This window comes from Mustela lutreola, chromosome 5, assembly GCF_030435805.1.
Source record: "Mustela lutreola isolate mMusLut2 chromosome 5, mMusLut2.pri, whole genome shotgun sequence".
NCBI classification, from domain to species: domain Eukaryota; kingdom Metazoa; phylum Chordata; class Mammalia; order Carnivora; family Mustelidae; genus Mustela; species Mustela lutreola.
Genome location: NC_081294.1, coordinates 94,762,353 through 94,778,072, shown reverse-complemented (window position 1 = coordinate 94,778,072; position 15,720 = coordinate 94,762,353). Strand labels below are relative to the sequence as shown.

The 15,720-nt window shown below is 39.9% G+C and overlaps 1 protein-coding gene across 2 annotated transcripts in view; it reads right to left on the bottom strand.

The window, feature by feature from the left end:
* Positions 1-468: 468 nt before the first annotated feature.
* The window catches only part of NLN (neurolysin), a 98,208-nt gene continuing 82,956 nt past the window's right edge, over positions 469-15,720 (bottom strand). For both annotated transcript variants that reach the window (XM_059175099.1, XM_059175098.1), the window contains exons 10-13: positions 15,203-15,389; positions 14,758-14,886; positions 13,175-13,311; positions 469-3,297 (exon numbers count right to left, since the gene is read on the bottom strand). In XM_059175099.1, the coding sequence (XP_059031082.1) occupies positions 3,163-3,297; positions 13,175-13,311; positions 14,758-14,886; positions 15,203-15,389 (588 nt within the window). In that variant the 3' untranslated portion in view covers positions 469-3,162. The remainder of the gene's footprint in view (positions 3,298-13,174; positions 13,312-14,757; positions 14,887-15,202; positions 15,390-15,720) is intronic.

Sequence of the window (15,720 nt, the reverse complement as noted above, 5' to 3'; positions counted from 1 at the left end):
TCTGGTATTTAGATTTTATAAGCTTTACCCTTTGCCTTTGCTACAACTGGTACTTAGGCAGATCTGTTTCCCATGTAAATTTCTCTGTTAATGACAAATGAAAAAGTAAACTTTGGACATTGACTGTTTTTCAAAGAAAATGAAAGCATGGGTTTTTCCTGTGTGTGTGTTTTTCTTTTATTCTCACCAAACATTCATGAGAGAAGGCATATTCAGTTTTGAGGGGCTACCAATTTCAGATGGGAGACACATAACTAATAATGTGTTAAGAGAAGGAAGCAGCCTTGGTCGTTGCATCTATTCAGATGAAATAGGGTTTCTCTTTTAACACTTTTAGGGGCTCAGTTAACCATGCCTAAACTCAATTTGGGGGATTAGTATTTTAATTCAATTCCCTCTGAGCATGAAAAATTCTTCTTGTGCATGACAGTGAAGGAAAAAATGAAACATGGTCATAAACAAACCGGATGATCCACTGAGGAGGCAGAATTGCTCTGTACATCAATTCATACACAAAGGCCAAAGGCAAAATGAAAAAGTAGAAAGTCAAGTCATCCCAACTAGGGATGTACAAGCACAAAAAGGAAAGTACAAGCACAAAATCATGTCAATTAAAAAATTTAAAAAACTTTTTTTCTATATTTTTGGCTCCTTCCACAATGCAGTTTGTCAATTCTAAAGAGTTACAGATATTTACCTATCATCCTATCCGCTGTAGAAAAGCAAGATTTTTCAAATTGTTCTCCATTTTGGCTCTTTCCACAATGCAGTTTGCCAATTCCGCAGAGCTACAGATATTTACCTATCATCCTATCAGCTATAGAAAAGCAAGATTTTCACGTAAATAGCTCAGGTGATAACTCTCCGAGATAAATTTTCCTATTCATCTAGGTAACATGCAGCGTTCCTACTAAAGGGAAAGAAGTCTATGTAGGTAGCTTAATATCATGCTTTTTCTTTCTCTTCTCTGTAAAAACCCAAAACAAACCTAAATCTCCTGGATCAACAATTAAGAGAGACTTTATTATATGTTGCTCAGTTTACAAATCCGAAGTGTGAGTTGGCCAATGACACTCTGTATAGTTTATCCGCTGTTCAGAATGCCTTACCCAACACTCCATGCTCTGATCTGGAAAAAAAAGAAAGAAAGAAAGGAAAAAAGAAAGAAAGAAAGAAAGGAAGGAAGGAAGGAAGGAAGATGGCCATTTTCAAAGACTTCAAACAAATAAAGTTTTTGAATTATGCTTAGTTTTGAATTATGCTAAAGAGTAAGTATTTGAAATTACTGCAACGCTTTGTAAGATTTTAAATATCAGATGTGGATTTTAAATAAAAAGAACATCATAGCACTTTTGTTTTCTTATGCATTTCAGTTTTATCATTAAAGTATGAAAGAAATGGGAGCTCACTGTCATGGATAATAATCCAACTTTATTGTGCGCAGCCTTTTTCACACCAAGTATTAGCTTTTCCATGTGAAATAGGTTAAGATTTAAAATGATAAAGTTATTGTTAAGGATATACACAGAAAGACAATAGAAAAAGCTGAAGAGAGTTTTTGTCTGAAACTGGAAAACAGAACAGTCTGGGGGAAAAACAGAAGATATGAGAAAAGTACCACAGGTTAAAGAAACTACTTTGCGGGAGAGAAGGGCCATGTGATTATCTCAGACGGACGTAGGATTTCATGTGCATGTTTAACTCATGTGCTTGGCAATAATAATCTTAGAATTTTCTTATGTGTTCTTACAGCTCTTAACTTTTCCCACTGTCTATAATTTTATTATGCAGCATAATTAATATATGTATATATGTTTTTATTTTGCACAAAGTCATTTGTCTAATTGTACCTCACCAGCAAAATACCTCAGCTACACAGTGGAAAAGAACTGGAAGGCCTAACAGAGTACATTCAAAGTTGGATTTTTTAATTAAAAATTTTTTTTTATTATCCTGTTTTGGTTTCCTTATTGAGTAGACTCCTAGGGAAAAGTAAGTACTGTGAGTTTACTGGTCTGCTATAGAAGTAGAATTTAGTCTCATAAAAAAGAAAGTTAAAAAGAGATCCAAAGGTTCATTTAAAATAAAAAACACCAGACAAGACAGGCTCGGAAGAGCCTCTTCCCTGTGGCTGAGTTTAAGAACACGTAGCACTTTGGAGCAGCCATCCTCAAACACTTCTGTCTAGAACCCACTCCTCTTCTGCAGTTTCTGAGCTCTTTCTGTGCCACACCACCTTGAGCTCTCTTCACTACACGGCCGTTTGTGACATGTTTATCTGTCACTGTGGATGAGATGGCAGTAAAGGAGGCAAAGTCCCTACCACTTATCGGAACACGAGAAGAGAAACATATCCTTGGACTTGCTTTAGTGCCCAAACTGGCAAATACGCCGAAAGACTGACAATCTCATGTGCTGAGGTGGAAATGAACCTCTAATACAAGATAGAAAATCCTCTAACACAAATACAAATATTGCAAAACAGTATACATTAGGATAGCTCAGTTAAAACTCATACTTTTTTTGGTACTTTCTGATAGGACTTTAGAAAAGATAGCCCCCAATGGCAGAACATAATTTATGTATGGCAGAAAGGTGGAGAGCATAAGGCTTCAAATACAAAGATAAATGCATTACTGAGGCATATTCCCCTGGTTGTGAGGTATGTGGGCAAAGAGGTCACATTTTACCGTGAGTCAGAAGGTCAAAGGTGATGCAGGGCTCCAAGAAAATATTTACCAGAGGAATGTGATGAATCATTTATCAGTCCAGAAATCCCAAGTACAAAACTTTAAGCTATAAGAAGGATCAAATTATATAATGTATATGATTCAATTTAAAAATTTTTAGCCCTCTTACATTATATTATCTAGGTTACAATAGTAAAAAGTCAAATTACATTCATATGAAACTTTTATAAAAAGAAATCAAATCCATTTTTATGAAACTTTATAGTACAGTTATTTTCTAATGGGTGTTTCCTTAGGTCATGGTATTTATAGTTTCATTTACATCTGCAAAATTTTTCAAAGCGAAAAACAAAAGGCAGTCAATAGAAATCTAAATTTTCATTTGCAAAACTCCCTTCAGTTTCCAGGCCAGTAACACATGGCGATGTGCAACTTCTCCTCCAGACATGGACTGATACCAAACATCCCCAGTTTAAGGAGAATGCAGGCCTCTACTCATTAGGAACGCTTTCTGGTTTGGCTCACGTTTCAAGAAATTCTGGAGCATGTCCATGCCGTCCAGAGATCCCCCAGGTTTCAGGATTAGGTTTCTGTATTTCATTCCAACCTAATAAAATAAAACATCATGCCTAATAATTCATTGTTAAAGCACTTTTCCAAATCCCTAGATGCAAAAGAGAAAGCAGTAAGGGTGAAGAAAAAAGGGCTTTACTCTGTCTGGATGTTCTCTTCTGCCTAGACTACATTTCTGTCGTACTTCCTCGGTTTGGTAGCTATGAGATCTGGAGCTTACAAACTCTGGTCTTCTACATTCCTCTTTATTACTGTCTTGTCTCCTTAGAGTCTCAACAGAGAGCAAACAGATGAACAAAAAATAGCCAAATGGAATGTATAACAGATTCCTATGTTAGCCCATCTCTAATGCGATTTCAAAAGGGTTAGCAGAGCGAGTGTTCAAACAGGGGGTCTGTGTACCTGGAAACAGGGGCACCACTCCTGCCAAAATGTTTTTAAGAGGGGCTTACAGAAAACCCCTCATCTTGATGAACAGCAGTAGGACAACAGCACATGTCCCATGGTGTAGGGTAAGATACTTCTGTGGCTCAGAGCTAGGAACAAGGACCTTTGTAAAGTTTTCTTTGGGGAGGAGGTCTCGAATTTTAAAACACATCACAGTTACTCCGCCTATATTTACATAAATATATGAGCAAATAGAGTGAACGAAGATGACTGTAATTCAGAATCAGTATTATTCAGTATTTTCACTTCCTTTTCATCACCCTTTTGGGAAAGGAGAGCAAGGTAATTCAGTGAAGCCCAATTCTAAGTATACATGTAAAATAAATACATCACAGAATAACACTTCGAAATTATTTCAAATAATTTCATATCATTGTATCATTTGTTCAATATGAATAGATTATTATTATTATTTTTTAAGATTATTTTGGAGGGAGGGCTCCTGAGTGGCTCAGTGGGTTAAGCCTCTGCCTTCGGCTCAGGTTATGATCTCAGGGTCCTGGGATTGAGCCTTGAGCCCTGCATTGGGCTCTCTGCTCAGCAGGGAGCCTGCTTCCCCCTCTCTGCCTACTTGTGATCTCTTTCTCTGTCAAATAAATAAAATCTTTTAAAAAAAGTTAAAAAAAAAAAAGATTAGAGGGAGAGAGAGAGTATGTGAGCAAGCAGGGAGCAGGGGAGAGGGAAAGAGAGAGAGAGACTCCTCAAGCAGATCCTCTGCTTTTTTAAAAAAAGTAAAACAAATAACAACAAAACCCTGTAAAATAAATTTTAATAAAATATTTTAACCAGTATATCTACATTGTTTCAACATATATCAATATATAAATTACTGAGATTTAACTTTTTTGTTGTAAGTCATCAAAACCCAGTGTGTTTTTTACTTTTACACCCAATTCTTCAGTGGCACTAGCCATATTTCAGGTGCTTGATAGCCAAAGGGGGGGCTACCACAGCGGACAGGTGGAGGGCCTGGAACACACAATGAATCTTAGAAGGGATGCTTGGGAAATATTCTAGTCTGGCATTGAAAAGGCATGCAGTAATCCTGTTGCTTTATTTACAAGCTTTGCATACATTTTCTTAAAAAGGGTAGGGCCTGCACTGCTGAAAACCCTGGTTTAATGATCTTTGGGGGAAAAAAAAATGACGTGTAGTTTCTTACTCGGTCTGCAGCAATTCCTGACTGTGACAACAGCAATCGAGAACCTAAAATATGAGTGATGGCTACTCCCACCATAGACGTTATTATTCTAAGTAGCAACAGCTCAGGGCTGTCGAGCCCAAACAGTCTCCCTCCCTTCCTTTTCTTTCATTGCCCAATGTGGTTACATTTGCCTACAGTGTTCAGTCAGCAGGGGGACTGGGCAGGCTGGGGAAGAAAGATTGCTAGCAACAGAGAAACTTAGAACTTAGAAAATGTGAATTAAATTCATCTGCAGAATTACAAAAATATCTTAATCCTTTTTAATGGAAAAAATGTAAATATATACTAAGAGCAGAGACAGCAGGTTCATGAACCCCATGTACCCATCATCCAAACTCCCTAATTAGTATTTACCTGCAGAAATTCTTAATGCTCAAGATCTGAGACACTTTTACTTATTAAAAGACATATTTTATTCCACAAATATTATAGAAACGTCAGTGAAAATCTAGGTTAAGGTAAAAAATAAATCACCCACAATGCTGATATCTCACAAAACAGTCTCATTTGTACAGAGGACTGTGGTTTTAGGGAGCAAAGAAAAGCAGGCTGTTGAGGAGCCGGCCCGCACTGGGAGGAGGAGGCTCAGGGCTCCGCCCAACAGTCTGGCCCCCTCGGAGCAGGGCACTGTTCTGTCTCAGGCACAGTGCTTGGCTCAGCACAGCTCCGGTCCTGAGAGGCTTATGACTCCAAACAAGGTGATTCAATTTCCTGAATTACAGGCCAATGGCCTTTTAATAGTTTCATTTCCTTCGCAATGAAGTTTGGAGAACAGTTTAAGAGTCATTTTGGTAACAGGATCTTGCTTTTCTTTAAAACAAAACAAAAACCCCTAACAACAACAAAGAAAGAAAAGTTAAGTGAATTTTCGTGTTTTTGGAAGGTACCAGTTTTCTGGGTGAGAGAAAAAACTGTCTGAGAGACATATGCCATAGGTCAATGGAGTCTTTGCCTAAGTTGTTCTATTTTGTTTACATAATAAAGAAACTTGAACTGAGAAAAACCAGAGAGAGAAGTCTAAGACAACTATGAAGATTTTTCATGTGGTAAAAAATTCCCTCAGGACGATCTGCACATAGTAAGAGCTCCTATTAACTGTTCTATGAAGGGAAGTCACATTAGTCACCTGTGAGGTTTTAATCCTGGAAGATTAGAGCGTTATCTATTGCCAACTGTGCAAATCCTCTCTAACAGTGATGTTTTTCTAAAGCAAGGTCAGGAGTTTGGGAGTCAGGGCCAAATTCAAATCTTGGCTTCACCTGCAGCTCTGTGATCATGGGCCTTGGTTTCCTCACCTGTCAAGTAGAAATAGGCCTCCCTCACTTAGCTGATGGGGAATTAGATATGATTTCAGTTCACTGCCCACTCCCCAGTGTAACACATGGCATCCAGGGGCACTCAGTCATCCTCAGTGGTCATCCAGCCCTCCTCTCATTTTCACCCCTATATTCAGTGTCTGATATACAGAGCAGGGACCTAGATGCATTCCTGATTTAGCATCTTCTTAAAGTTAGTTCTGTCTCCTAATAAAACTAAAAAAAAGCAAAAAAAAAAAAAAAAAAAAAAAAAAAAGCACAAGAAACTTGACCTCCATTATTAATAAAAAAAGACTCCCTAATTCAGTAGGAATATTAAGTAGGAGAGACAAGGCACTCATTTTATCTAAAAATATGTACCATTTATTTGAGGTAGTATTTTATTTATTAATTTTTAAAGATTTATTCATTTTAGAGAGAGAGTGAGCAGGAGTTGGGTGGAGGTTAAGGGCAGAGGAGAAGGAGAGAAGCAGACTCCCCACTGAGCATAGAGCCCAACCTGAGGTTGATCCCATGACCCGAAGATCATGACACGAGCTGAAATCAAGAGTTGGATGCTCAACTAAGAGCCACCTAGGCACCCCTTGAGGTAATGCTTTAAGAACAAAATAATGGTGGGAAAGAAGGATGCCATCACCTATCAGTAATAAGAATATGGAAATGGCCAACAGTGTGGGTCTCCTGCTATCTCAGGCCTCCGTGAGGCAGCATGTGCAAACTTCCACTGCCTTCCGGCCCTCCCTCCTTCCTGTTGTGACGGACTCTGGGGAACAGAGCCAGAGTTGTCTCCTTCCTACTCCGAGTAACAGCAGCAGGGCAAAGAGCATCCACCTGAGCACAGCTTATGACGATCAGGCATCCAGCAGGCTCACTGGGCAGCTTTAAAAGTGGACTTTGAAACCTTTCCTTCCACAGCCCATCTGTGAACTCCTTCCCAACAGCACACCCTTTGTTTTCTAAGAAGGTGGGGAGATCGTGGGTGGAAAAAGAATACCATGGACAACAATAAAGAAAAAAGAAGATAGTCAAAGATTGGTGCTGGTCGTCAGGGAGACGGCAATGAGAACAGTGGGTAGGAATTTTTGCTTCATTAGAAGAGGCCTTCTGGAAACCTTAAGCAAAATTTCAATTTGTGAGGGCAGACAGACAGATCTTTATTTATGGGGACGGAGATTGGGGGCGGGAAAGCAGGCTGGACAGTAGTAGGACCTGGACCGGGGGAAGGGGAGCCAGATGCGGGGAACTACCGTAATTGATACAGAGGGCCAACAAAAATGAATAAAACGCTCCTATTACAAGGGTCTTATGATCTAGAAGGTGAGATAAAGGAAGAGACGATTAACAATGCAGATGTTTAGGGTTCAAAGAGAAATACAGAGAAGGGTTGTAGGAAGACAGAGAAAATTGCTTCCAATTGGTTGGGATTCAAGACTTAAGAGGACGTCTGGCCTTGTAAATATGCTAGAAGTAAGCTGGAAATCCCTCCCATTTCCTTTCTTTATCCTTAAATCAGAATTAAATTTCCCACCAGAATTTAAATCTGTTAGAAAAGGCTGAAGTGTACGAAAAATCAGCTTTGGGGTGGTATATCAGGAGTGCTGAAGCAGAAATTAATCCATTTGGAAGGACCTGCTGGAGAGGAAATTTCATATTCGCCCTTAGCAATACACTATAGCAGGAACTGGGTCTAGAATTCCAACTAAAGGGCACTGGAATACTTAGCTTTATATTACACATTCTCTGTCAGGTAATTCCTTTCAAGTTAACCCCACATTCATCATGTTTCTGTATCTGTTACTACACATAAAGATCTAGCTACTTCCTAATGGCGTTACAGGTTAAAATACAGTGACACTCAATTTTATTTCTTCTTCATTGACGGAAAAACAGAGGTTAGCAATTTCTCTAAATGCAAAAGAGGTGAAAGATACTTCTAGCTTAATAATATAATTGCCTTTGAATCCACAATGTCTATTACCTCTTAGGAAATTTTCCCACAATGAAGTTGCCTTATAAAAAGAAATGGCCCTAGTTAAAATGCCCCCATTTTTTTCAACCCTGTGATTAGCTGCTGTATTTTGAAACTACATTTGGTGACCTTAAAGATATCTTCAAAGAGCTTGCTGGAAAAGTGTTATTCCCAAGCAGCTCCCTTCCATAGTTGTTTAATAAGAGATCAGTTGGAGAAGGAAAATATACGTCTGATAATGACACTTCGTCACACTCTACTAGAAACAAAGATTTTACTTAACAAATTAATTAGTTAAGATGGTCTATTTATTTATAATGAGGAAAACAGAATCACAAATAAAATGAGAGGTAGCAAACTTTTGGCTATTATAGGTAAGTAGCCAATTCTAACACTTTGATAGAAGCCTTCAAAACAGAATGAAAACATTGTAGCATAAAATATGCTAGTGCTACATTTGGTCTTCAGAAGACTATAGGTTTGGGGTGCCTGGCTGGCTCCGTTGGTAGAGCATCTGACTCTTGACACCGGGGTCTGAGAGTTCAAGCCTTACCGTGGGTGTATAGATTACTTAAAAAAATAAAAATAAATAAGCTTTATATTTGGCCCTTCCTATTGTTTACCCAGTGAGTAGGGCACTTTCCATTTAGGCTTGCTAAGATCTGGAATGCTTCTCAGAGCAGACCCTGAGCCTTGCCAGACGGGAAGAGGTTACAGAGAGAAGGCCCGGGCTGTTCTTTTGTTAATACAAATGACCGGACCAATAATGTCAACAGTCCATGATCTTTTACTCTTCAACCTCTCTGGAGTCTGGAGACTAAGAATAGTAGGCTCTGATTCCTTGAAGGCCACCTCACTATCTTCCCAAAACAATTCAAACACTTACTAGGTGAAACTAACAGGTCATTATGTGCCAACCATATTTCAATTAAGAAAAAAAAAAAAGGTGTCAACCTATGTAGCTACAGTGGCACCAATATATACTGAATTGTGATGCATATTAAGAAATCTAAGGATAGTCTAATTCTCCTTCCTTTCAAGATGTCCTTTTATTTGTTTGCTTGCTTTTGTTGTGGTTTCTTACTGAAAGTTTCTAGAGTCTATTATTTATTCTTATTATTATACAATTTTTATAATGGCTTTGGGAAACAGTCTTTTTAACTCACTGTGCTTTTCGGCAATAATAACTGGGCCCTTCCTACTGAAAACTTTGCAATTCTAGAAAACATAGCAGAACTCAATGATGAGGAAAAAAACATAAATCATACTAGGGAGGGTGAGGGCCTTGAGACAACGAAGTCTGGATGAGACACTGTGATTGCTCTGATACCCACGACTTCAGATCAAATTCACTATTTCCTTATAATATAAAAATTCTTTCGGGGCACCTGGCTGCTCAGTTGGAGGAGCATGCAGCTCTTGATCTTGGGGTTGTGAGTTCAAGTCCCATGTTGGATGTAGAGATTACTAAAAATAAGTAAACATATAAACTTAAAAAAATTCTTTCTCTTCATCACAACAAACCTATAATAATGACTGATTTTTTTTTTTTTTTACCTTGAATGGGATTACTGTCTCAAATACTAACTTTAAATAAGTGGGTATTTGAATTTTGTTAATCAGGTATTACTTTAAAGCAAACATTTGCCAAAAAAAATAAAAAATAAAAAAAATAAAGCAAACAAAACCAGACAAACAGTACACTGTAATAAGGAGCAAAACGGCTATTTAAAAATCTGTTCTAGGGGCACCTGGGTGGCTCAGAGGGTTAAGCCTCTGCCTTCAGCTCAGGTCATGATTTCAGGGTCCTGGGATCGAGCCCCGCATCAGGCTCTCTGCTGAGCAGGGAGCCTGCTTACCCCTCTCTGCCTACCTGTAATGTGTCTGTCTCTTTCTCTCTCTGTCAAATAAATAAATAAAATCTTAAAAAAAAAATCTGTTCTAGTATCTGCCATGGCAGGGAAGAGTTTGAGGGTAGGGTGAAAAGGGATTCCCCTTGGTCACTGGAGCCAGATTCAATACTATTATGATATCAGGGGGGCAAGAAATGACATGCTATCTCAGAGTATTTGATATAAAAGAGAAAGGAAGGGATTAAAGTGAACTTCATGGCATAAAATGAGTAATATACAGCAGTGCTGAATCCAGAATCATAGTAAAACTGAAAACTGTTTTTAACATTACAAGGCAACAATTCCAAGTTGTTGGGAATTTTGCTTTCTCCAAGTTCAGCCCAGGTCCCTGGGCTAAATTACAAGTAGTCTGGCTGCCTGCCAAGCTGTGGAGCCTGAGAATAAGAGGAAGTACATAGAAGCATAGTGGCAGGGATTGAATCTGCTGGCCTTGCACGTTCCCTGGGGTCCACTGGGATCTGCACTTTGGCTGTTACCTTGACAGATGGAAGAGGTGGAGGGTCCTGGAGATGTGGCCGCGTGAGTGGAAGCACAGAGGAGGTGAGTGAGAAAGCTTAACTGAAAAAAGGTATTGTAGCACTTATTCCAAGAAGCCTCACCAACTAGTAAGAGCTAGTAACAGGTCATAATCATACCTTTATATAACTAGACCTTGTGTCTCTTTAATTATCGTTTTCTGACTTCTGCAGTAATATGTGTTCTTTGTAAAAATAAGGAAAAGCTCCACAAAAAGCACAGAAAAATATTTAATATTTAAATATTAAATCAAGTTATCAAACGAAGCTAGGAACGGACATTTTGATGTACTCTTTTTCTTAACATATATTTTAAAATAAAAATTTATATTCTGTGGTACAAAATATTTTATAACTTGCATTTTTTCACTCTGTGTAAGAGTTATATTAAAAATTCCAGGGGCGCCTGGGTGGCTCAGTGGGTTAAAGCCTCTGCCTTCGGCTCAGGTCATGGTCCCGGGATCCTGGGATCAAGTCCTGTGTCGGGCTTTCTGCTCAGCAGGGAGCCTGCTTCTTCCTCTCTCTCTGCCTGCCTCTCTGCCTACTTGTGATCTTTGTCTGTCAAATAAATAAATAAAATCTTAAAAAAAAAATTCCAGACATAGGAAAAAACTTGTTGAAGCCCTCTTCTTATGCCCAAGTCCATTCTGCTCTCCAAAAAATGGAAAGGCCATTTGTGGCTGGAATGATTGGAAGATTTCATAAGTGAGTGGCCATTTGAATAGGGCCTTTCAGGATGGCAAAATTTTAAGAGGCATAGACAAGAAGGCACACACTTAAGGTGGAAGAAAGAGAATGAACAAATTTGTGAAGGTGCAAAGACCTATAGGAACACAGAAATCAGGCTGACACACAGAGTTCTGGGAAGTAAGGAAGGGATTTGATGGTTATGCTAAAGACTGTGAACAAGGAGAGGAATAACAAGTAGGAAAAAAAAAAAAAAACAAAGAAGAAAGAAAATGATAGGTAAGGGCCCTTGAAAGTTGGCAACTGGGTCATTCATCAGTGGTAACTCTGGAGAGAGAGTAACTTTCCACAGTTCAGTTAGTGGAGGCAAAAACCAGATAAAAGAGGTTTGCCAAGACTGTTTCTTACAGCGAGAAATTAGGCTATAAAAGGAAGAACAACGAGTAGCAATAGGGCAATAGGGCTGTCAGAGTCAGTATCAATAACCCCAGTTTTTTTCCAAGGTGGCAAGCCAGTAAGGTTTGGTATGACAGACATCCCTGAGACAGAAGGCAAGAAGTACTGAAGTATACGAGGAGAAAAAGAAGATGAAGTACTCAGTCTTGATGGTCTTGCTTTTCTTCATGGAGAGCAAAGAGGTAGTGAGAGACTCAGGGGAGCTCAATAAGGGAGGTGGGCAGGACGGCAGAGGAACACTGGGTATTCAGACAGGTTGAATAGGATGACTGTGTATGGGGGCATGTTATTGGACTCATAGGATCTTCTTGGGAAATTTCTGAATCCCAAGGACACCATCTCTAAGTGAGATGGTGGAGGAATCCAGGGCTGGGCACTTGACTGAAGGTCATGCAGAAGTCAAGATATTTACGAGAACAGTTAGTGGCTGACGAGTGTAAGAGGTTGGCCAGGGAATGGAAGAAGGCGTCCAGTGACTTAAGAGCTGGGTAGGGTGGGATGGAAGACGGTGTGATTGGAAAGGCTAGTGTATAGTGTAGGTGCTCCTGAGGTGGGTTTTTTGGGGGAGCTGGGAAGGGGAGGGTGGTCTAAATTACAGCAATGTATTTCAGCATATATGTTGAGGCCCTATGCAATTCAGAAACATGAAAATTTGGGGGGAACCAACCAGTTGGCTAAAATAAGCACAAGGAGCCTGATTTTGATCATTTGTTCTTCTAGTTTCTGAATCAAACAGAATAAAAAGCACACTGGAAAATGCATCAGCCCTAGAAATAATCTGACAGCTGAGTCTTCAACAAGAGTGGAGACTGGGGGACTGTAACTCAGGAAAGTTTGGCTTGTAGCCACCTGGCAGTCAGTTCACTGTACACAGAAAGGAATGGCTCAGGTTAATGAAGCAGCTTAAATTACTCAGAGGCATTTGGGTTACAAACTACATAGTAGGTGGGGTATGCCAGCCACAGAGAAAGGGTACCACCCACAGAAAATGTATAAAGAAACTGTGTAGAGAATATTAGAACATACGAGACCGTTTCTATCAGGAAGGAGTTTACCTTTCTTTCCCAACCTCCTATAAAACGAAAACATTGTACGGCACATGTCAAAACTAGCTGCTACAAATGCTCAAATGCATAAACAAAGCTTTGAATTTTAATTATGCAATATATTGGAATGTTAATAAGCAAGAAAATGCAGTAGGTTTTTTTTTTTAATGTATAGGATTAATCACTTGTGCACTGTAACCTCATGATGTTTGATATGAAAAGATGCAAGACTTAAAAGTCATAAGCTGTTACCAAATCTCTTACTCTAAAATCCAGGTGTAATAAATATTTTACACTAGGAATTAAAGGGGAGGGAGCAATTGCGAGATTAACAAAAGGAGAGAAGAAAATACAATACCTCTGGATTCATTATCCCTTCTTTTTTAAAACAGCTGTAAAACATGTCCATGGAAAATACTTCACTCCAAAGATATCCATAATATTGGCCATCATATCCCCCTGCCAAATGTCCAAAAGTGGCTGGCATATTTGTGCCTTTAAAGAAAGATACGTTTCAATCAATTTGATGGCCAGTGTTAATAATCAGGTCATCAGCTGGCTAAAGTTTCCCTATGGGGAGTGCAGATGCTGGGGAGAAGAGGCAAGCAGGATCCTACCTGTAGTACTCCCTGGGTTTACCTGCCCTTTGCCAAGATGTTTACAAATGTCTCTGCTGTGATGACTCAACCTCCTGGTTTCGGCCCTAAGCTCTGGAATGCCTAACAATAGTTTCAGAGCTTTGTCCACACCCACCAGATAGCTCACTATTTCAGAACTCAGTCCTTTCTTATTCCCCAGACACTCGCTTCTTATAGATACTCTAATTGTAAGCCTACTCTTTGTCACACCTCTTCGTATCTAAAAATGTGTCAGAATGGCACTTACTGTAGGTTCATAATTACCGAAAAATAACTCTTTCTTTAAAAAGCCAAAAAGAGGGCGCCTGGGTGGCTCAGTCATTAAGCATCTTCCTTCAGCTCAGGTTCTGATCCCAGAGTCCTAGGATCGAGCCCCCACATTGGGCTCTCTGCTGGGTGGGAAGCCTGCTTCTCCCTCTCCCACTCCCCCCCCCACCCCGCCCGTTTTTGTGTTCTCTCTCTCTCTGTGCTCCTCTCCGTCAAAAGTTGAAGAAAATCTCTAAAAAATATATAAAATTAAAAAGCTAAAATTGTTTTTACCAACACAATCTACCTCTAGGGCTACTTTTAAAAAGGATTTTTGTCAAAGTGGCCTCAGGCACAAACTTGTTCTATGGTCTACTATAAACAGATCACAAAAGGAAGTGAGGAGCTTGAACAGACTCTGTTAACTCTTCTGACCTTCAGTGTCACTATAAATGTGATGGATACATTTAAACAACTACTTCGTTGTTGGAAAAAAAGTTGCCTTACCAAACTCCGTACACAGGAATAACTACATGTTGGCTTAGAGTATATAACTATAAACATGAACACGCATGTGTGTACCTTACCCACCCACCCACACGAATGCCAGGTTAGAAAGTGCTAGTTACACCGCTTTAACTGATCTGAGAACCAAAAAGAGAGACAAGGCAGAAGTTTGTGCTTCTCTCTGAAAGGACCCCTTCTGCCAATTTCTTAGTGAAATCACTGGAAGTCCTGGTACACAGAGAGGGAGGAGCCAGGTGGGTGGGGCCAAATGTGAAGGGCGTTCTCTGCTCTGGGGTGGAGGCCAATTGCTTAGGCCTGATTACACTAAAATGCTGCAAAGCGGGCGCCACCTGTCCTCCAGGCACATTTGGACCGGATAAGTCCTATGGACATAGTAAGCTTATCTCAAAGTCAGGGCCTGATTAGAGGAATCAGAAACAAAGGACATGAGGTAAGCTGCCTGACAAACTCTACCTTCCCTGGCAGGGCTGGTAGGAGGATACCCTATGCCTGACAGAACAAATGAACTCGGGTCCTGGTGTTTACATACCTGGAGTAGCTGGGACACCGAGAACCTCTGAGCAGTATTTGGCATATTCACCTGCGGCGTCCAGCGATGCGTTCGTGTGCAGAGACTGATCAACTTTGCTCAAAACAATCTGGCGCAAGGTCAGAAGGCCTAGTAACAGAACAATGTTCTAGCATGTTTTGGGTAAGAGAGAACTATGTGTTCTAGTATCCCAAGATCAAAGATGTCAAAAACTGATGGCTGCAGTACACACTGCAAAATAGGAGCAGGTATCTTATTTAAAAGGAGATGGATTTTGTTTTCTTGGACACAATCCCAGTATAGTTAGCTGTCTTCCCTCCCCAGGTTAGCACCCTGAGTGTACCATTATTACTAAAGGGGAGATGCGTTCTACAGAAGAGGCCAACAATTCTCTCTCGAGCAATTCTAATAATGTATTTTCCTTTTCTAAAATTGCAAGTCATACCTGTGTTGACCAGTCTGGAAGCAACAAGTTTTTCAAGCAGATCATCCATAATGGGGCTTCCATCTTTATAATGTTTTGACAGTCTTCGGAGGGAATCCATGTCCCATACCCAGTTCTCAAGCATTTGTGATGGCACCTCTACAAAGTCTGTTTCCACATTTGTTCCACTAAATCGTGCAAAATCGGTCTAGGAAGTAAACATAGGCATCTCTTTTTTAAAGCACTAAATGAAAACTATGTATGTGATGAATCATAATTAAGACTCTCTAAAACTTGAGCACCTGGCTGACTCAGTCGGGAGAGCATGCGACTCTTGATCTTGGGGATTGTGAGTTCGAGCCCCACAGTAGGTACAGAGATTACTTAAATATTAAAAAAAAAAAAAAAAGACTGTAAATCTTGGGGCGCCTGGGTGGCTCAGTGGGTTAAAGCCTCTGCCTTCAGCTCAGGTCATGATCCCAGGGTCCTGGGATCGAGCCCCACATCGGGCTCTCTGCTCTGCGGGGAGCCTGCTTCCT